Genomic DNA, 21,650 nt, shown 5'->3' on the forward strand with positions numbered 1-21,650 from the left:
GGCGCCGCCATATTGAACACCCTGTTAAAACGCTAAAAAGTAGCCATATTGAACATCCTGTCAGGCAGTTGACAGATAAGATATCACACTTAGGTTCATTCACAATGCTAATATTTCTCTAAACATACTATAGTATGCATGGCGGAACGATACAAGGTGGAGGCTGGTGACATACCTACAAACATAAGTAAAAATTTCATGTACTTTGTTTTTGTAAATTCGATGGACAAATGTCAAAATCGTACTGCGCCGGAAGTTGATGCATCAAATCAAATAAAAAAAGTTTATAATCAGCTGTCCCATGCTGCCACCTTGTATCGTTGCGCCATGATAGTATGTATACATAAAACCAGTGCGCGGTTGCATTTTATCAGAGTTGCCATAGTAAAATTGTATTATCAGTTATTTGCATGCAATATTTAATTTTGGCAACTCTGTTCGATCGTCATCGTGTCGTGATCACTGTCGTTAAAAACGAGCAATGATCGGCTGATGGTGGGCCGCAAACGCATTGCAAAGGGGTATTGTTAGAGTACTCCAACATGAAGAAAATGGAACACGTAATCCAACAATTTTTGCAGGGTTGTGCTATACGATATATTGTTATCGATTAATGGTGCCTTAACCTAAAAATCGTGAAAATTTCATAAAAATGAAGCAAACGCAAAAAATTACAAACATATTCCACAAAAATAAATCACTTAGTCATAACGTATCCAAAAAAAATAATAAAGTATACAAATTATTAAATTCACTAACTCAAATATTTTTAGGTTATGGATATGGCGTTAAACCAAAAACCAGGCATGCTTAACACACAAACCGAAATCATTTCGTTACGATAATTAACGTTAATAAACGAAACAAAGTAATTTCGTTTCGTTTATTAACGTTAAGAACGTCAAATTAACGAAAATATATATTTTTTTCGTTTTCTGCCATATCAAAACGAAATCAAATCGTTTATGTTGATTATTAAAAGAAAAGTATACTTGCGGTTTTTATCGACTTAAAGAGAGCATTTGAAACTATAGCCAGAAATATAATGGTTAACAAATTGGAATTAGGGGCAACGAGCTGCAGTGGTTTCAGAGCTTTTTAGGTAACCGAAGGCAAAAAACAGCCATTGAGTCGGTTGTCTCGGATGAGGTATTGACAGGAATTGGATTGCCACAAGGATCGGTTTTGGCACCGGTCCTATTTAACATATATATAAATGATATATCTTCGGCGCTAAGACATAGTAAAATAAGGCTTTTTGCGGATGACGCATTGTCGAAGTAAGTGAAATTGATATCATGTTAGCTAGGAGCAAAATGCAGGAAGACTTGAACACCCTATACATGTGGCTTTGTAACAATAAGCTTAAACTTAATGTTAATAAAACCCACTTTGTGGTCATATCTGGAGCGATGAATAAGGAATCTTGTAATATCGAGCTAAAAATAATGAACTCAAACATTAACGAAGTTAAAACTTTCAAGTACTTAGGGGTTCAGACGGATAATAAATTAAAATTTTATGATCATATTGATTATATAGTTGCCAAAATAGGCAAGAAAATTCGTTTTTGGAAGAGGTCATGCAAATTTATCAGTAGAAAATACAAACTGAAAGTGTATAAATCCATCTTAGAGCCATATTTCATATATTGTCCAACAATATTCTTTATGGCCAATGTAACTCAGGTAGATAAGCTACAAGTTCTGCAAAATAAAGCTATGAGATTTATATTAAACATGAGGTATGATACTCCCATTAATAACATGATAGAAGCACTAAACTGGTTGAGTATAAAACAGCTTATATTCTACCACAGTATGAAATTTGTATTTAATATTAAGCACGGTAAATTACCAACATACCTCAGCGAAAAGCTTATATATGTAAATGATGCACATTCATACGTAATCAGAGAAAACAATTTTAGATTACCTCTTTTCAAAACAGAAGTGGACAAGCAAAATATATTTTATAAGGGCCTGAAATTTTTCAATGAACTTCCTAATCACATAAAAAGGAGTAATAACTTCAATACTTTTAAAAAAAGTTTATTCGAGCATTGTAAAACCCTTCCAATAAGATAAAGTTTTTTCTTTTATTTTTTTACATGATATACCGATACTGGAGCGCGAAAAGGGAATGGTAATATTGGTAGCAGAAAAATACAATGCACCCGGCCCTAAGGAAAAGAAAATCAGTCGCCACCTGTAACTCCAGACAGTTCCAACAACTAATTTCGCTGGAATTCGGTATTGCCATTACCTATATTTGCTGTTGCTGGTCGGAAACACTCGCATTCCGACAGCATTAATATAACAATAAAATTATATGATGTGTAACCAAAATAAGGTCAAACAAAAGTTGGAGCAGGGGGGATTGGAAACACGTCCTTTTAAACCTCCCATTATATTTTGAGCTGTGCTGATCGGAATCTTCATGCATTCCGACAGCGTCTTTACTAAACAAAGTTGAGGGGTGATTGGTTACACGTTGTTTTCAATTTCCAACATCCAAAGACATGTTTAGCTGTGTTATCGGAGACCAATACATTCCGACAGCTTAAAATACAAATATAATTGAAAAATATAAGTTCCAAATTTTGTTGCCTTAAGCTGGGAGCACTGGAGGATTGGAAACGCGTCCTTTCCAACTTTCCTTAAATGACTGGCTCCCAGACTCGGCTGTTTGTTACGCCAGTAAATATGCTGATCGGAATCACATGGCATTCCAATAGCATATTCAATAGAAATAAGTGATATAATAATGAATTGCACTTAGTAGTTTAAGTTTTAGGCCTAAACAGCCGTAATAATAAATAAATTAAATTAAAAATTAATTTCAAACTATGTTGGCAAAGCAGATTTATGGCGGTGTCATTAAAGGTGAAAGCATTAGCCAAGCTGATTGCAACTTTTCTCATGAATCTGGACAGTACGAACATTTCTCAGAGTATTTTTGACATTACCACCAACGAATTACACAAACAATTTACATGGAATTTGTGTGTATGTCCGCTCGCTGTTACCACCTTACGGCTCCACCATGGCTATAGCATTGCCAGCACAATTCAAAGATAAAGTTTCACGTTTTTGTTAACGTTTTTAACGTTAACGAAAGCTTTTCGTTTCGGTTAAAAACGAGATACAATTTATATTGATTATTTCTTTATCGATAATATTTCGAAGTGTCTGTGGAAATTTTTTGATAAACGATTAGCTTAACGTTAAGGTGCATCCCTGCCAAAAACCAATTGGTTGGCTATGGTATGGTTATGGCGTTAGCGTTATGGTATGGCACCATTAATCGATTCCATTGATTTCCGTAAGGTGGGTTCGATCCATGATGGAATAATAGAAGGTGGCGCATTGCGCATGTAAACATTATTTTAAAGGCAATTTTTACGTCATTTTCCTTTAACTCTTGTTTTTTTCTCTCTTTCTTTCATTCGCTGAAAAAGTCAAGTGTGACGCAGATGCACAGAACGAAGCAATTTTGAACTCGTGAATGCACAATCTTATGTGTGTGAATTGTGAGTTCGATGAGCTGTTTTATGTGGTTATGGTTTTATAGTTATAAGTCACCATTAATTGGCCCTTCAGATGCGTTTAGGACGAAATATATCGATATACTAAGTTGAACGATGTTTTTTTGCCAGCTCTTCTTTATCAGCTGATGAATGGCAAATTTTGTGGCGGTACATTTCCGAGTGGAACATGTTTTAGTTATATAGAATTAAATAAAATAATGTGTAAAATCAATTTTAGCAGCTCGCATATATGTATGTACGCGAACAAATATTGGTAACGTTTTACAAGACGGTGCACCACCTAATTTTTATCAAATATCAAAGGTGGTGGTAATAGTGCAGTTTAAGGTACCCACCGAAATTTGGGCCAAAATTTTCGAGTGAGGTATCAAAAGACGCGTATTCACGTCTAGATCAAGAATCTGAAAGCAGAAGTTAATTTGGTAATAGTCTAGTTGAGGGGTCGACTGCTAATACGCTACCAAAAATATCGAGAGAGGTGTCAAAAGACGCGTATTAATCTCGATAACAATAATCCGAAGGCGGAAAAGAAAAATTGTATCTCTGTCTGGAGATATTTGCAGTTGAAGTTGGCGATTTCCATGTGGTTGTTGTGTTGGTACCCACAAAAAAATTTGTGCATCACCGTGGCGGTAGCCACGGTATTCCACACACCCGGACTAGGCATGGTGTAGCCCAGGGTTATTTTTTATAAACGCGGCCGAAGGCCGCCTACGCAGAAAGGTGTTCTGCGCAAAAGTCCAAATATATCGAGAGAGGTCTCAAACGACGCGTCTTGACATCAGTATTAATAATCCGATGGCGGAAAATAAAAATATTAACTCGTTCACAAGATATTAACGAAAACCCGAAAAAAGACCCACGGGTACCTCCGAAACCGGGGGTGGGATCCATAGTATTTTTGCGCAGAAAATCTTTCTGAGTTGGCGGCCTTCGGCCGCGCTTATAGAAAATAACCCTGGGCTACGCCATGCCAAGTTAGGGTGTCTGGTATAACCGTGGCTCCCGCCACGGTGATGCACAAATTTTTTTGGGGGTACTAACAACAACAACCACATGTAAATCGCCAACTTCAACTGCAAATATCTCCGGACATAGATCAAATTTTTCTTTTCCGCCATCGGATTATTGTTATCGAGATTAATACGCGTCTTTTGACACCTCTCTCGATATTTTTGGTAGCGTATTAGCAGTCTACCCCTCAACTAGACTATTACCATAAAAAATTACCAACACCGGTTTGGAGACCAAAACTATATCCGCGCAAAACACTTATGTTCACAATTTTTTTGGTGGGTACGACAACATTATAACAACCACATGAATCGCCAAATTCAACTGCAAATATCAGAGATAAAATTTTTCGGTAATTGTGCAGTTTAGTGGCTCCACCCTAAAATTGGGCCTTTTTTTTTAAAAACGCGCATTCGCGTCTAGATCAAGAATCCGTAAGCGGAAGTTAACTTTTTTTACCAGTTCAAAAAATATTATCCAAAAACCGAAAAAAGACCCGCGGGTACTTCCGAAACCGGGCATGGGATCCATAGTATTTTTGCGCAGAACACCTTTCTGCGTTGGCAGCCTTCGGCCGTGCTTATAAAAAATAACCCTGGGCTACGCCATGCCAAGTCCGGGTGTGTGGTATAACCGTGGCTACCGCCACGGTGGTGCACAATTTTTTTGTGGGTACAACACAACAACAACCACATTAAAATCGCCAACTTCAACTGCAAATATCTCCGGACAGAGATACAATTTTTCTTTTCCGCCTTCGGATTATTGTTCTCGAGATTAATACGCGTCTTTTGATACCTCTGGATATTTTTGACGCGTATTAGCGTGTCATGCTGTCGTAAAGAATTACCAAACCGTACCGATTTTTTGCTTATAACTTTTGACAAAAAAATTTATTTTTTCGCTTTCAGATTTCAAAAACGGAGGTCGAGACGCGTCTTTTGATACCACCTTTGATAATTTTTGATAAAAATTAGATGGTGCACCGTCTTGTAAAACGTTAACCAAATATTTAACGGGCGACCGATTATGGTTTTGGTTTTAGTGGTCCATTCATTTATTGCTGCAACATCATTAAACAGCAAATAAGTGTCACATTCCTAGGGGGATAACTGTACTTAGAAACCAACAAGATTCAGGTCATCACATAAAGTATTGATAGTTAAAGCCGATCACTGTAGCTGCTTAAATGTTCATGTTTATATTGATTTAATAACAACGTACAAAAATATAATGGAGCTGCCACCAAAAGACACCATCATTGCAACAAACGATCTATCTGCAGAGGCCAAAGTTGTTCATCCCATAGAGCAGCTTTCAACCAGTACAACTGCCTCGAGTGAAATACCTCTGCTCAAGTCTAGTAATCAAAATTTAACATCGTTACAACAAAAGACGCCACGTGAAAAAATACACATACAGGAAGTTAAAACTTTTCGAATAGACTCAAATTTGCTAAATAAGCAAATTGCACACCAAGGTGCACAGATATCGTTGCAGAATATATGTCAGGCGATTGAACAAATGCCGGAGCCATATGTAAAAAATGCGTTTACAAAACCTCCCAATTTACAAACAAATCAATCTGTTTTAAAGCAAACTCAACCATCATTGTTAATTTCAAAACAGTGTCATACACCATCAAATCAAATACCTCAGAAACACATTTTTCCACCATCACAAAATCCCTTAAATATTCCAATAAAAATTTCACATACACCAGTTATCAATAGGCCTAACGCTCACGCTACTCAGGAACAATTCGCAAAACAGACGAACCAATCGTTAAAGCCACCGAAGCTCAAACAATTTACAAAGCGTCTAACACTGAAAGACTTGGAGGGAAAATTGTATGCGGAGGAACAATTTGTTGAATTGTAGGTATCCCATTTTTAATAACGATTTTTTTTTTATTTAAAAAACTTATTTAGTATAAATGAAGCTTTATATGATAACGAGGAGTTGGCGCGAAAAAAGGTTATTGCGCTGGACAACTCTGATGATGAAGACGAGCCTAAAATTGAAGAAAAAGAACTTGAGTGCGTATATATTTACTATATGTTATCCAGTTATTTCATTCATTATATTGAACTAATAGGTATTTACTAGAAATGCGAAAAACCGACACAATTGCAGTTCAAACAGATGAAGCGTAAGTTACGGTCAAATTAACGCACAAATGTGATTTCTAATTTAATTTTTATTTATTTATTTTTTTTTTTACAGTGCTGAGGATCGTATTAATTGCGGATTTATAAATATTTCAAAATGCGGACCTATTCGAAATTTTAATCTTCGTTGCTTTTATTGTGATGCTGAATATCCATTATCTTTTTGGTCCGTATTTACAGAACATATAATGAGAACACATTTTGAAATGGAAGAAGCTTATGATAAAGACGACAAAGATCAGCCTAAAGAAGCGGACGAGACAAAATCTATCGCATCTGAAATGGATGTTTTTCATGATCTAGAAAGTGTTCTTAGTGATGACACAATACATGAAAAAGTGAAGGTAGAAAAGGTAGAAAAAGTAGAAAAGGTAGAAAAGGTGCATGCTGTGTCTGATGCACCTGATTATATTAACTATAATCCTAAAGAAGAGGAAATTTTACCAGAGGACTTTAGACACAAAGTACAATATTGGGATGATTCGGAAAGCGACAGTGATGTTGAACAAAAGTGCATGCGCTTAGATTGTTATGAACCACTGGAAGATCACTGCTACACTGTAGATTGTTTTGAAGTAAGTAATATGCAAATATGTATAAATATCTCACAGCCCTTTCGAAAGAATAACCCAAAAATAACGTTATTTTTGAGCTCTCTTTGGCATTCATTTAACTATATGGTCTATAGGCTTTGAGGCATATAATTGCATTGTAGATCAGCGTAGAGATAGAGCAATGATTGTGCCCATTGTGCAATATCCGAAAATTTGGCCGATATCTCAAAACTTTGGGCTCTGTCACATTCGGACCAATATATCCAGTATAATTTGACGTAATCGTAATTCGAAAATATACAAGCTTCAGATGGTCTAGACTTGGCCATAGGTATTTTTTTTTTTTTATTCAGATGTCAGAAAAAAATTTATCTAATTGGTCCTATTAAAAACTAAATGAGAAAGCGGCACTTGAAAGTATGCTATAAATATTACAAGGTAAAACCGGTGAGAGCCGAAATGACGTTTAAAAAAATTTTAAAACTCACTGCTCTCACATTTTTATTTTTTTATTTTGGTTTTGTTTTCATAACAAAAATATAACAAACTGTAATATATTTGGTAATTCTATACAACAGCACGACAGTCTTAATACACGTCCGAAATTATTTAGAGGGGTATCAAAAGATGCGTTTTGGATCCAGGATCGCGAATCCGAAAGCGGAGGTAAACAATTTTGGGTCTGTCAAGAGAAATTTTGTAAATTTTCATGTGGTTGTTGTAACTTTGATGATTTTGTTGTACCCACAAAAAAAATTGTGAACATAGGTGTTTTCCGCGGATATAGTTTTGGTCCCCAACCCGGTGTTGGACCCACCCAAGGTAATTTTTTATAAGCGCGGCCACAGGCCGCCTGTTACCGTCGTTGCCGTTATGCACGCAGCCAAGCGGATAAATAAAAGTAAAATTTTTAATAGAACACTGTGCTTTTAATTTCAAATATCAATACGATTACGTAAAGCGAATCAATTTAATATGTATGAAAGCGAAAGGAGTGAACTTTAAAAATAATTTGTATCAAACCGCTGACGACAAAATGACTACTGCCGTTTTAGTTTCCTATTAACAGCTATTAACTTTATGTATATACATATGGATAAAGAATAACGTGAAATGAGAAAATAGGAAAAGACTTAATACGTATGTTCATGTGTATGTATATTAGTTAAATAAATGTGTATAGCGTCAATATTTAAATAAAATAAGTAAAGTACTGCCTCCTTAACTAGACCTTAGACGGCGGTAACATCCCCTCCACCGTAAATGAACCCTGTCCGGCAAGTTTACTATTTGAAACGCCGACGTCTAAAACAGCTATCTCGTGACAGGTCGTTGGAATATGCCCTTATTTGTCTTGACTATGGCGGACCTTACTTGACCGTCCTTAGCTACATGCACATCGATTATGATACCTTTAGGCCAACTGTTGCGCGGAAGGTCAGAGTCAACTATTACTGCTATATCGCCGATTTTAACTGGGTCTCGCTTGCTGAACCATTTGTTTCGACGAGATATCATTGGCAAATATTCTTTGGTTCAACGGCGCCAAAACTGATCGGCAATTTTTTGTGTTTGATGCCACCGCTGGCGTAAATCTGAATTTTCGTTAAAAATTGGTTTATACCCATCTGATGATCCCATCAGCAGATGATTGGGAGTGATAGCCTCATCATCGGTCGATTCGACGGAAACGAAAGTAAGGGGTCGGGCGTTGATGATGAACTCAACCTCGTTAAGCGCGCATCGGACACTTTCGTCGTTGAATTGCACCGTAAAGTACGTTTTTTATAGACCTGATTAGTCTTTCCCAAGCGCCGCTCATATGCGGTGCGCCGGGTGGATTAAATTTCCACTTGATATTTTCATCCATAATTTTCATCGCCGCCTTAAAATTAGTCCCGTTATCTGAGAACATCTCGCGGGGTGTTCCTCGTCGCGAGACAAAATTTGCTATAACCATAACGCATGAGCTAGCGTCCAGACTGTGTGCCACCTCAAAATGAACGGCGCGAATAGTGAGACACGTAAATATTACGCCCCACCTCTTTTCTCGGCGCCTTCCAACCGACACGTATAAAGGACCAAAGTAATCGATTCCCGTAAACGTAAAGGGTCGCTCAAATGCCGCAAGCCTAGCTACTGGGAAAACAGCCATCTGTGGCGCTTTTGGTGTGGCACTGTTATTTTTGCAAACTTGACACAATTTTTGAACTTTACGGTACATCACTCTAAGACGTGGGATGTGGTTCCTTATGCGATTGATCACAGTTTCATGCATTTGGTGGTGAAAGCGTTCATGATGCCACCCTACAAGTAAAAACGTAATATGATTTTAAGGGAGTATGATAACGTCGCCATGATTGTTTAGGTGTTCTGCCCTGCCCTTGCTTCTAAGGATCCCGTTTTCATCTAGGTAAACATTAAGAGCAATTAGTTCACTAGTTTTATGAACAGGCTTGCCGCGTTGAAGATTATATACTTTAACAAAAATGTGCGTGCGACTTCAAGCATTTCGCTTGTTACCATTTCGGGCTTTTTCATACTTTTAGATTGTGCGATCAACCTTTTTATAAATAAAATAAATGTAGCCATGGCACGTTGCAAACGTTTTCAACATGAAAAATAGTTAAAATCTGGTGGACCTACATCAGGTGTTTGGATAACTAATACGCGGTGCCTTATTTCAGAGTCTTCTTCTTCAGCTTTCTCGCGTAGTTTAGTAACAGGCCAATCATCACTATTGGATGACAACAAATCCGGCCCTGAGAACCATGTCTTCTCTTTCACATGTGAAGTAGTCTTCGTGGGTTCAGAGTAGACGGCACCCATTTCCACTGCTCGACGTTAGTTTGTTCTAATATTTCGCCAATACGATGCATTACGAATTGTTGGAAACCTTTAGGGTCCATACGCAGCCATCTTAGCGTGGTTTTGGAGTCAGTCCAGTAGAACTGTGATGTGGTTCGTATACGGTGTACACTTAGAATGTGTGTTGCTAATCTCACGCCGACAAGAGCAGCTTGCAGTTCTAATCTTGGGATCGATAGTGGATTTAGTGGTGCAACCTTCGCTTTAGCTGCCACTAACGTAACAGTCGTGGTATCAGTGTGTACTACGCGCAGATAGCTTACGGCGGAATATGCCTTTTCACCTGCGTCAACTAACGTGTGGAGCTGAACCTCAGTTGCGGAGCTAAGTGACGTTGAGTAACATCTCGGTATACGTATGTTTAAGACGACGGGTATCACAGCCTTCCATTCGCACCACTTATTGTATAAAAACTCAGAGAGCGGCTCATCCCAATACAATCCAGAACGCCAAATGTCTTGTAGCAGGATTTTGAGGCCCATAGTGTAACATGAAATAAAACCCAACGGATCGTATATGGACATTAAGACCTGTAGTGTTTCCCTTTTGGTTGGCACGAGGGGCTCATGATTACATCACGGAGCATTCGGGAAAATCTGAAAATATATCTAAACACATCGTTAACGGGGTCCCAAAGCATTCCTAGAACCTTGGTAGTCGAGCCCCACTCTCGGGACGTTTGGCCGATTTTAGGATTTGATTCTAAATTTCTCAGTACTGACAATGAGCTTGATGACCAGTTGCGCACGTTAAACCCAGCGGCTTCATGTATTTGCTTCTCTTGTGTTGACAACTCGATAGCTGATTGTTCGTCATCTGTGCTGTCGATAAAGTCATCGACGTAGTGATATTTGTGGATAGCCTCCACCGCTCGGGGATACTTGTTGCGAAACCTTTCGGCGTTTTTGTCGCGCACAAAATTTGCGATACATGGGGCGCAGCTTATTCCAAAACTGAGCGCGCACATTACATATGAGCTGGGATGGATTTCGTCATCGTTGATGTCACACCACAGGAACCGTTGAGCATGCATGTCGCTCTCTCGAACGTTAATTGGATGGAACATGTCCGCGATGTCTCCACACACTGCTATCTTACCCACTCTGAAGGCCAGTAAAACATTTACCAAAGAGTTGAGTAGGTCGGGTCCACTCAATAAAAAGTCGTTAAGCGAGGCGCCGTTTGATCTAGCAGCGGCATCCCATACCAGACGTATTTTCCCCGGTTTGTTGGGATTTTTCACTAAAAAAATTGCCAAGTACCATACCTTTTCATTAGCGGCTGCCACTTCGTCCAATGTTAACTTGCGAGCATAGCGTTTAGTGACGAGATCATCAATTTTTGCTTGAATCGTAGCTTTCAGGCTGTGTTCTTTTTCGAATTTATTCTGCAGACACATATGTCGACGTAGCGCTTGATTATAACTTTCTGGTAGGCGTAAATTATCTGCGCGCCATAACAGTCCGACCTCGTAGTGATTGTCGTGCTGCTTACAAGTTTCGTTCAATATTCGCATGGCCCGCTTATCGTTTTCAGATAAGAGATGCGTCGGTTTGGGATTTTCGATTTTAAAATATTCCTTCATTACTTCATGTACCTGCTGATCGTTTTGTTGACAGTCGCAAGTATGTACGTTTATGTAATATTCGTTTTCGTTTTTGGCAACGCTTCCTTGTAGTGTCCAGCCGAGCCGGCATTTGGTTGCTATTGGATCGTTGGTTCTACCCTCTTATTTTTAGAGGTACTGCCAAGCGCCAGTTGTTCACCCCAATTAAAATTTTCGGGTTCGCGTTGTTGTATGATCCCAAGGTTGGCCCTTTTAAATACGGGTACTTCGATGCGATGTATTTCACATTTAACGATTGCGTAGGTAAATTCAAAGTTTCCACGGTATGTACGTCCTTTAGGGTGAATTTATGGCCATTTTGGTTAGAAATATCTATTGATGCGAGCAGCGAATTGCTTTCCGTACGAGTGGTATTGCCAGTCCACCTCAAGCACAAAGGACTTAGTTCACCTTCTATGCCTAGGTTCTTGAACAAGTTCTCCTCGATGAGTGTAATGGCAGAGCCCTCATCTAGGAATGCGAACGTTTTTATTACATTGTTTTTTGCATGAATATTTACAGGCACGATTCGAAAATATGAGTGCGCTTTACTATCTTCACAGATATGTGCGTTTACCTATGTATTTGCATTGGTATTGTTTGTACTCACGATTTGCTTGGTAACCTCTACCTTGCAGTTATGTAATAGTGGGTGGTGTTTTGCTGGGCATCCATCTATACCGCAACTTTTGAAGCTCGAGCACTTTCGGCGATATACGCGTAGGCATATACGACAAAGGTTTTTCTCGCGTACATAATCCCACTTGCGACTGAGCGATGTGTTTTTAAAAACTTCGCACTCCTCGACTTTGTGTCTGTCACCGCCACAGACGTAGCATTTGTTGGCTTCTCTGTGAATACCGTCCCTTCCAGACTCGGCCACAATGTGTGTGTTGATTGATGCGCTGTTTTTGGTTGGAGCAAAACTGACAAGTGTACTGGCTGCTTCTGCTATCTGGTACAACCAGTCACTAAACAACTTGACTACCGGTAAGTCGCTACTCTTTGGGTACATTGCCCAATTTAATTTATGATTATTCAGCAATTTTTCTAATAATTCTTTCACCAAGAATGGATTGTGCATGTGTGCATGCATTTGACAACTCTCCATTGTTGCACATATGTTCCGTACACTTAGCGAAAAATCTATAAGCATTTCTAATTTATCTTTAATTGCCGGCATATTTCTTGCTTTATTAATAACGCGATCTAAAATATGTTCCGGACGTCCAAAGCAAATTTCGGGAACCATATCTGGTAAGCACAATTTGCTTCTCACCATTTCTTTTGCTTTACCTTTTAAGCAATCTTGCAGTCTGATGAGATTTTCTGCATTTGAAAACCCAGCTGCCGCTATACTGTTTTCGAAGCTGCTTATGAATAGTGGCCAGTCTTCGGGATCGCCACTAAAATTTGGTAGCCTCTTTGGTATGACGTGTCTTGCAGCTAGTTGTGCTGAAGTTGGTGAATTTGCAAAGGTGTTTGTATGCGTGCTTAACATTGGAGACTCTTGCCCCGCTAATATTTTATATTTCGAATCAATGAATTGTTGTTGGAGTTTCATTTCTTCTTCCAGACGTTGTATTTGCAAATTCTGTTGTGACACTCGCGCTGCCGCTGAATCGCTTTTCATACCAAATGACATTAAATTTGGCGCTGAAATACCAACGTTGTGTAAGTTTTGGCGGTTGAAACTATTGTCAAAATTTGCCCTTTGCTGGTGCGCAGGTAATAACGATGACGTCAAAGCAAGATCAAAATTTTAGAAATAAGATTTTTCAATTAGAAGAAAATTTTTCTAAGCGGGGTCGTCTCTCGGCAGTGTTTGGCAAGCGCTCCGGGTGTATTTCTGCCATGAAAAGCTCTCAGTGAAAACTCGTCTGCCTTGCAGATGCCGTTCGGAGTCGGCATAAAACATGTAGGTCCATCCGGCCAATTTGTAGGGAAAATCAAGAGGAGCACGACGCAAATTGGAAGAGACGCTCGGCCTTAGATCTCTTCGGAGGTTATCGCGCCTTACATTTATTTATTTATTCATTATTGGCGCAGGCATTCCCGCTACCGAAGGAATAAAAGCAGAAGAATTGGTGATGATGTTCGTTGTTGGTGTTGTTATCACGCGATTTGCTGATGTTTGTTGCCCGTATGGGATATTTCCCGTGCCGTTGTTATTGCTGCTGGCTGTAGCAAAGGTTTTGTCGCCGCTGTTCCGTATATTGGAGGTGCTGTCGACAATGCTGGTGCCTCTTTGTTCACCGTTGTAGTTGTAGCGTTTTGGATGCAAACTTCGCAACTCCAATCTTCATTTGCGATAGTGCTATCCACGCCTACACAAACGAAATGAAACCAACTATCGCAGTGATCACACTGTACCATTTCTTCATTATCTGGCTGGTCACATTTATTGCAGAGATAACTTCTTCCCATTTTGATGTAAAATTACTCTTGTTGATGAGACGTATGCGGGTCGAGCGTGAGTTGGTAGAAATTAAAATTTAATTAACCACGCGGTAGATTTAAGCAATTTTACCGAGAGTTTTCACGCACCGCTCGCGATTAATTTATTAATATAAATTTATTTTTAAAGATTAGTTACCGTCGTTGTAGTTATGCACGTAGCCAAAGAACACTGTGCTTTTAATTTCAAATATCAATTCAATTACATGCGCGAACTTAAATACGATTACGTAAAGCGAATCAATTTAATATGTATGAAAGCGAAAGGAGTGAACTTTAAAAATAATTTGTATCAAACCGGTGACGACAAAATGACTACTGCCGTTTTAGTTTCCTATTAACAGCTATTAACTTTATGTATATACATATGGATAAAGAATAACGTGAAATGAGAAAATAGGATAAAGCCTTAATACGTATGTTCATGTGTATGTATATTAGTTAAATGAATGTGTATAGCGTTAATAGTTAATTAAAATAAGTAAAGTACTTCCTCCTTAACTAGACCTTAGACGGCGGTAACACCGCCAATGCAGAAAGGTGTTCTGCGCAAAAATACTATGGATCCCACCCTCAGTTTCGGAGCACTCCGTGGTTATTTTTCGGTTTTTCGTTAATATCTTTTGAACGATCTAAAATTTTTATTTTCCGCCCTCGGATTATTGTTGTCGAGGTCAATACGAGTCTTTTGACACCCCTCGGTATTTTTGGACGCGTATTACCAGTTTCATGCTGTCGTATAGAATTACCATATATATTTGCGTTCTAACATTAATATTATGATATTCTATCCAAAGCCGAATTTTTTATTGGTGGAAATAACCAGAAAATAAGAAATCTCAATGGTGAACCGCATTCCAGAATTTTCAATTCAAGAACTGTATTGTGGTTTACCGCAAAAGGAATAATCAGGAATTTTCTTCAACAAATTGTTTAGAAATGTATCAGCGTCTGCGCGACGAGAAGAAAATCCCGACTTACCGCCAAGGTGCACGGAAGAGATACATATCTACTAATAATAACAATTGGTGTGATATATATCTGAGATTAAGGCCTAACTTTCTATCCAATTCGAAGCCTACTTATCGTGTATTCGTTTTTCTACGAACTGGCTCACCAGGGTTAAAGACGGGTGGTCTCCAACATTCGCTTCTTAATTAGAAGAGGTTAAAAAGTAAGGCATTTTCTTTTGTCCCTTTGCAAAAATAACACGTGTTGAGGCATCCATTATATTGGTAACTCATATTTTTGCCATATATGTACATAAAAACCGATTTCAAAACTTTTCGAAATATTTTTTCACTTATTTCATAAGCATTTTATTTTTTTGGCATTAAAAAAATGAAAATGTCAAACCAACAATTTTTTTTGTGTTTACTTTGGTTTGGCATTTCCACAAAGTTTAAGAGAGTGATTTAAAAATTTTTTTAAAAATCAAAAAACCATTATGGCCGCCAGGAAGAGTAAATGGTTTTACCTGGTAATATTTATACCATGCTTGAAAGTAACAACAGCCAATTATAAATTAGAAACTGTAATTTGGAATAGTCTATTGTAAATGAGAAAACATCAGATGTAAATGCGAAAGCGTCATATGGAAATGAGAATAGTCAACTGTAAAAGCATAAACTGAATATGCCAAAGCGTCTCTTGTAAATGCAAGAGGTTGGTAAATTCATTCATTCTTCGCGATATAAGGGTCTCGAGTGTCGTATGGCAAGAGCAGGCGATGCTCCCCCAGCGGGTTAGGGGGTTAGAATATATACGCGGTAGGTATGCCTGTCGTAAGAGGCGACTAAAATACCAAATATATTCAAGGGGTTGTGGAGCGCAATCCTTTCAGGTTGCCAGCGCAATATATAGCTTCTCCAAACCCAATTGTCAACCTCACCTATCCGTGGCGAATCCTGTTTCATTAAAAGCCGAGGCTCTGGCGACCCCGAGCTCCTCATGGATCTAGGGGTGGGAGGGCGCTATGGCCTGGAAGGTCGTATGTGGTCATAACAAATCGTTCCCGCGATGGTCGGGCTTGGTACCGGATCGTACCGGATCTGCATACGGCAAAGGACCATCAACATCGATAACACTCCCTAAGGCCTTCGGGGAGTGTCCTTAACGCTACAACAAAAACAACAGCAGGCGATGCTGATGCTTAAAATGGCCAAACGGATTGAGCACCGTGCCCTCCAATGCTAATTCACATCGAGACTCTTAAGTAAAGTAAAAAAATAAATGCAGGAACACATTAAAATACTGACTTACGTATAAAAAAAAAATAAATGTAAGGCGCGATAACCTCCGAAGAGATCTAAGGCCGAGCTTCTCTTCCAATTTGCGTCGTGCTCCTCTTGATTTTCCCTACAAATTGGCCGGACGGGACCTACATGTTTTATGCCGACTCCGAACGGCATCTGCAAGGCAGATGAGTTTTCACTGAGAGCTTTTCATGGCAGAAATACACTCGGAGCGCTTGCCAGTCACTGCCGAGGGGCGACCCTGCTTAGAAAAATTTTCTTCTAATTGAAAAACCTTATTTCTAAAATTTTGATGTTGCTTTGCCCAGGAGTTGAACCCAGAGCATACGGTGTGATACGCGGAGCACGCTACCATCACACCGCCGTGGCCGCGTGACTTACGTATGTTTTATGAAAATATCAGCAAATGAAGGAGAATGCGTGAAAATATTTCAGCATGCACATAGCCTATCTTTAGTACTATTTTGTTGTGCTTAATTACAAATTACGCTTTTGCATTTACAATTCTCATTTACAAGAGACTATTATTTTGAACTGACCTTTTGCATTTACAATTGACTAATCCTATTTCCATATGAGGCTTCCGTATTTATATCTGGCGCTTACTCATTTACAACTGGAAATGGTGTAGAATTGGTTGAAATTTTTTGTATAGACTGGTATATCTTATTACAACTTTAAACGACCAACTCTTGTATATTTGTATGTTTGTATAGCCGAACGACCTCGGGAACGGCTCAACCGATCTAAATAAAATTTGGCGCAGAGATAATGTGTCACCTTTTAAAACTTTTTACCTAGGTGTTGCCACTCAGAATGTTTCACAAAGTTGCCACCTATTCGAAATTAAAAAAAATTGCATGATGCCGATATGGGTATCAAACGAAAGGTATTTCACTCCGCATTGCAATAGGGACATTTTTGAGTAGGGTTGCCATTTAGGGTTGAGGTAGTTAGACGAAATAATACTCTACTTACTCATATTCTATTAAAGCTTTAAAGGAGAACATAAAAGTTAAAAATCTTCTTAAAAAAATCTTTCGACTTAATTTTCTTAATTTCACACACGCTAATAAAATTGAAATGCAATATCAAGGCACCGTAGCAAATTCTAGCAAAATATATTTAAATGCATATTTTTGGCAAATATGAAATGAATAACTGCAATTTCTCACAGATTACTTTTAGAAAGATTTCTTACCATAGCAAAAAGATATCTCACCATGTTAATTTGCTACCGTTGAACACTAGAGGCATATGTTCAATTTGGAAACGACATCTAACCATTTAACTACATATATATTAAAAATACATAACGTTCGAAAATTCGAACATTTCGATAACTCGGACCGGGCTGGTTTTCATTAGTTCGAGTTTTCGCGAGTGCACTGTACTTCCAACAGATTGCACTTAGGGAAGTAAGTTGATATTTAATTAAACTAACTGATAGTTATCATTCGTGATATTTACATGTTTTTGGAATGTAATAAAATTGTGAGACTTTTATAGTGTATAACTAAAAAATGTTTGAAATTAATAATTCGCCGCATGACATGTGTACATATAAAAAAGTAGAGTTTGATTAAGGCTAAGTTTATGATCGAGCGTAATCGCATCGCGCGATGCGACGAAAATCGCTGTTAGCGATAAATTATATTAGTGCATATGGAGATGTTTATGACAAAGCGATTTAGCGTAAAGCGAATTGAGGGATTACAAGCGACAAAAGCGACGAAAATTTGCAACCGGAATATTTTGATCCAGTTGAGCGAAATTAGTGAAATAATATGGATGTTTTTATTGAAAATATGCGTGACAAGCAGTGTTTGTGGTATTTGCGTTATGCAAATTACCACAATCGCGATTAGATACACTTGATATTTTTTTTTTTTATGTATACTTTTTTTAAATATTTTTTTTTTTTGTAACATATAGCTATTTTCTAATTATAAAATTTTACGAGTTAATGTACCCATGTTGCTTTCTCTACACTGCCAAAACGTGAATAAAAAGATGTTGAGTTATATTGTTGAACATTCCATCGCTTGCGATTTCGCTCTACTATAAACACTCAATCGCCAGCGTAACGCTAGCGAAAATTTAACAAGCGATGGAGCGTTTCTCGTCGCATCGCGCGATGCGATTACGCTCGATCATAAACTTAACCTAATGATGACATGTAGAAAAAAGTATGTTATGCGGCATACACGAAGATTGCCGAGCAAAGCTCGGTCGCCCAGGTACTAGAATCTTAATTTAGACGATGTCAGAAAATTTTTTTTTGTAATTGTTCCTATAAAAACTGCAAATTTGTTGACTTTTGACTCTGTTGAACAAATTTTTGATATGTATAAACTACCAATTAGTGGAATTTTTATTTTTACATATTTCATATGATTATATGATGTTTTTTTTTACAGAAATTAAACAATAAACAGTTCGAAGATTATATTCCTATAAATGAGGTATGTGTATACAACTTTCTTAATAGCAGTTGTGATATTGTTAGAATTTCTTTTTTAGATTAGTTTCATCAAAACACCCCGCAATATTGTGATAGATTTTTTGGATAATTTGAGAGGCCTTCCTAGTTTATGGCAATATCGCAAAAGATTTACCGACAATTATGAGAAAGAGCTTAAAGTTCTATTGCGTGTAATGAAAGAGAAATGGCAATTGAATATCAAAAGGAGAAATATGCGAAAAAATTTAGAAAGTATAAAATCTTGGTTCGCTAGTATGACACTATTAAAAGAACAGCAAAGCCAACAATTTCATAAACACACTTTTATCGAGTACTATAACAAATGTGCAGAATATCTCACGCATGCGCTTACAAAGGAGCCATTATCGGTTAAATGTGAAATGTGTAATCTGGTTTGTTCTGATATTATCACACTGCAAGTCCACAAATTTCGTAGGCATGCAGTGGGTCAATTACCATATGGTTGCAATAAGTGCGACAAACGCTTCGATTTTATATATAAACTAATTAATCACATACAAACACATATAAGAAGTGTAAAAACTAAGAAAAAGGAAGAGATGAAAGGAATAAATAAGGAAGAGAAGAAAATGATTAACGAACCAAAACTACCCATCATGCTACCACCACCACCCGCACCGGCACCCATAATAAACTTTCACTGTTTTGAATGTGAAGAAAATTTCAGCTGTGAGAATGAATACAACAGACATTTGGATATACATCCTAAGGGAAATTGTCCGTATTTTTGTGATGAATGTGGACGCCGATTTAAAAGTGTTCCACAACTAAATGTACATAAAAACCGTCATCAACCGCCCAAATATCAATGCGAGCTTTGTCCGAAAAAATTCTATACCATATTTAAATTTAGAATGCATACAGATGGGCATAAAGGTATATATCATTATATGTGTGAATGGTGTGGTCGAACATTTTTGTTACAAAAAGATTATATGGAACATCGTCGTTACCAACATATGGGCTATGGACTTTGTAAAATTTGTAATCGTGAATATAAACACTATTTTATATATACTAGACATATGAAGACTCAGCATAAAGTAACATTTGGTACAAACGAAGAACTAAATCAGCGTAGAAGACCTAATGCAAAAGGTAGACCTGTCTTAAAAAATAGAAAGTATGAACGTATAATAGATCCAGTAACGCAAAAACAACGTCTCAAATGTCCAAAATGTGATGAAAGTTTTGTGAGATATGAGACGGCGCTTAAACACCTTAGAGAATTTCACAAATGTCATGTACCTCGAAAACAAAGACGACATTCAGAAATTAGGACATTACCGAAAGTATATAAGAAACGTGTGCGTAGCAAGAAAGCTAAGAATGTCGCTGTTGATATAAGCACCGATGAAGCGGCAGCAGCTGTTAATGCCATTTCAGAATTTACAAACGTTAAACTCGAAAATACTGATTATGATAATTATGAACTTGGCCCAAGCACATGTGGCATCAATGTAATCACGGGTGACAAAAATGCAACAGGAATTTCATTTGAAAAGTTTATTAATGATATTTCTGTGAAAAATAGTTTTTCTTTTCAATCTACCAGTAATATGTTAGGCATGTACCACCAAGCAGGCATTGAAAAAGTGGAGGTACCATTGGCCAAAGTCGAAGATTTTGATGGTAGCGGCTATGAGTTTATGTTGAACGCTAATAATCCAGTGGTAAAATTTGCATAGTATGTAAAAAATTTTGTACAAATGTATTTGTAATTTTAATGGTAATACATAATGATATGCTACATATCTATTCCATATCTGTATATATATAAAATTCAAATTATGTCTAAAGGTATACATCGCGTCCTCATGGAACTTGGGGTGGGAAGGGAGGGATGGCCTGAAGGTTTAATGTGGCCATATAAATCGTTCCCGAGATGGTCGAGCTAGCACCTTAATGGTGCTGTGTTACCGGATCTGTATCCGGCAAAGGACCATAACATCGATAACACTCCCCAAAGCTTTCGTGGAGCAACCTTATCGGCACAACAACAACAATAGAGGAAAGTTAAGGGAGGAGAAAAAAGTGGGATTAGAAAAGAGAAGAACCGATAATGTAAAAGGGAGCAAATACGGTGAAGAGACAAGGATCAAATAAAGAGGGGAGGGGAGAGGCAAGAAGTATTTTTTTTCTTTTGAAGAAGTTGCAATATGACAAATGCCTCTATTTACTGGTAGAGTAAAAACATCGAAGGGAGGAATATTACGGAGGAGGAGAAGGGGTTCAATTATTTATCTATATCTTATTTATAAAAGTGAAAGTCAATTGAAAAATTGGGTTGGTTTCATATATTTTAGTAAAGGTTTATAAAAATAAAGATATTGGGGGAGGCAGTTGTAGTGGGAGCGGGACTAGAACTGGAAGTGGGAATGGGAATGCGAAGTTAAGCGGAAGGTAGGAGTGGGTGTGGGAGTAGGAAAGGGATTGTGAGTGGCGGTGAGATTGGTGAGTGGGAGGCAGACAAATACAATAAGAATTGTAAAAAGTAAGGAAGGATAAGTTCGGGTGTAACCGAACATTACATACTCAGCTGCCAAATTACAGCTTGCAAAACTTTTACCTTCTTTTAAAAGTGGGCGGTGTCACGCCTATTGGCCAAATTTTACTAATTTTCTATTCTGCGTCATAAGCTCAACCCACATACCAAGTTCCATCGCTTT

General features: G+C 37.9%; 1 protein-coding gene across 8 annotated transcripts; it reads left to right on the forward strand.

Moving 5' to 3' along the window:
- The first annotated feature begins 3,647 nt into the window (after nucleotides 1–3,647).
- Nucleotides 3,648–20,752, forward strand: LOC137243682 (uncharacterized). Of its 8 annotated transcripts, none has more exons than XM_067771634.1 (7): nucleotides 3,648–3,803; nucleotides 5,610–6,441; nucleotides 6,496–6,603; nucleotides 6,663–6,716; nucleotides 6,791–7,310; nucleotides 18,896–18,940; nucleotides 18,999–20,752. In XM_067771634.1, exons 2-7 carry the CDS (start codon nucleotides 5,798–5,800, stop codon nucleotides 20,667–20,669), a joined length of 3,042 nt encoding a protein of 1,013 aa, XP_067627735.1. In that variant the 5' UTR covers nucleotides 3,648–3,803; nucleotides 5,610–5,797; the 3' UTR covers nucleotides 20,670–20,752. The 8 variants fall into 8 exon arrangements, with proteins under 8 accessions (XP_067627735.1, XP_067627736.1, XP_067627741.1 ...); XM_067771635.1 differs by having other exon boundaries at nucleotides 3,659–3,781; nucleotides 5,476–6,441; XM_067771640.1 differs by having other exon boundaries at nucleotides 3,660–3,781; nucleotides 5,669–6,441.
- Nucleotides 20,753–21,650: the final 898 nt, after the last annotated feature.

Source organism: Eurosta solidaginis, chromosome 3, assembly GCF_040869045.1.
Source record: "Eurosta solidaginis isolate ZX-2024a chromosome 3, ASM4086904v1, whole genome shotgun sequence".
Lineage (NCBI taxonomy): Eukaryota > Metazoa > Arthropoda > Insecta > Diptera > Tephritidae > Eurosta > Eurosta solidaginis.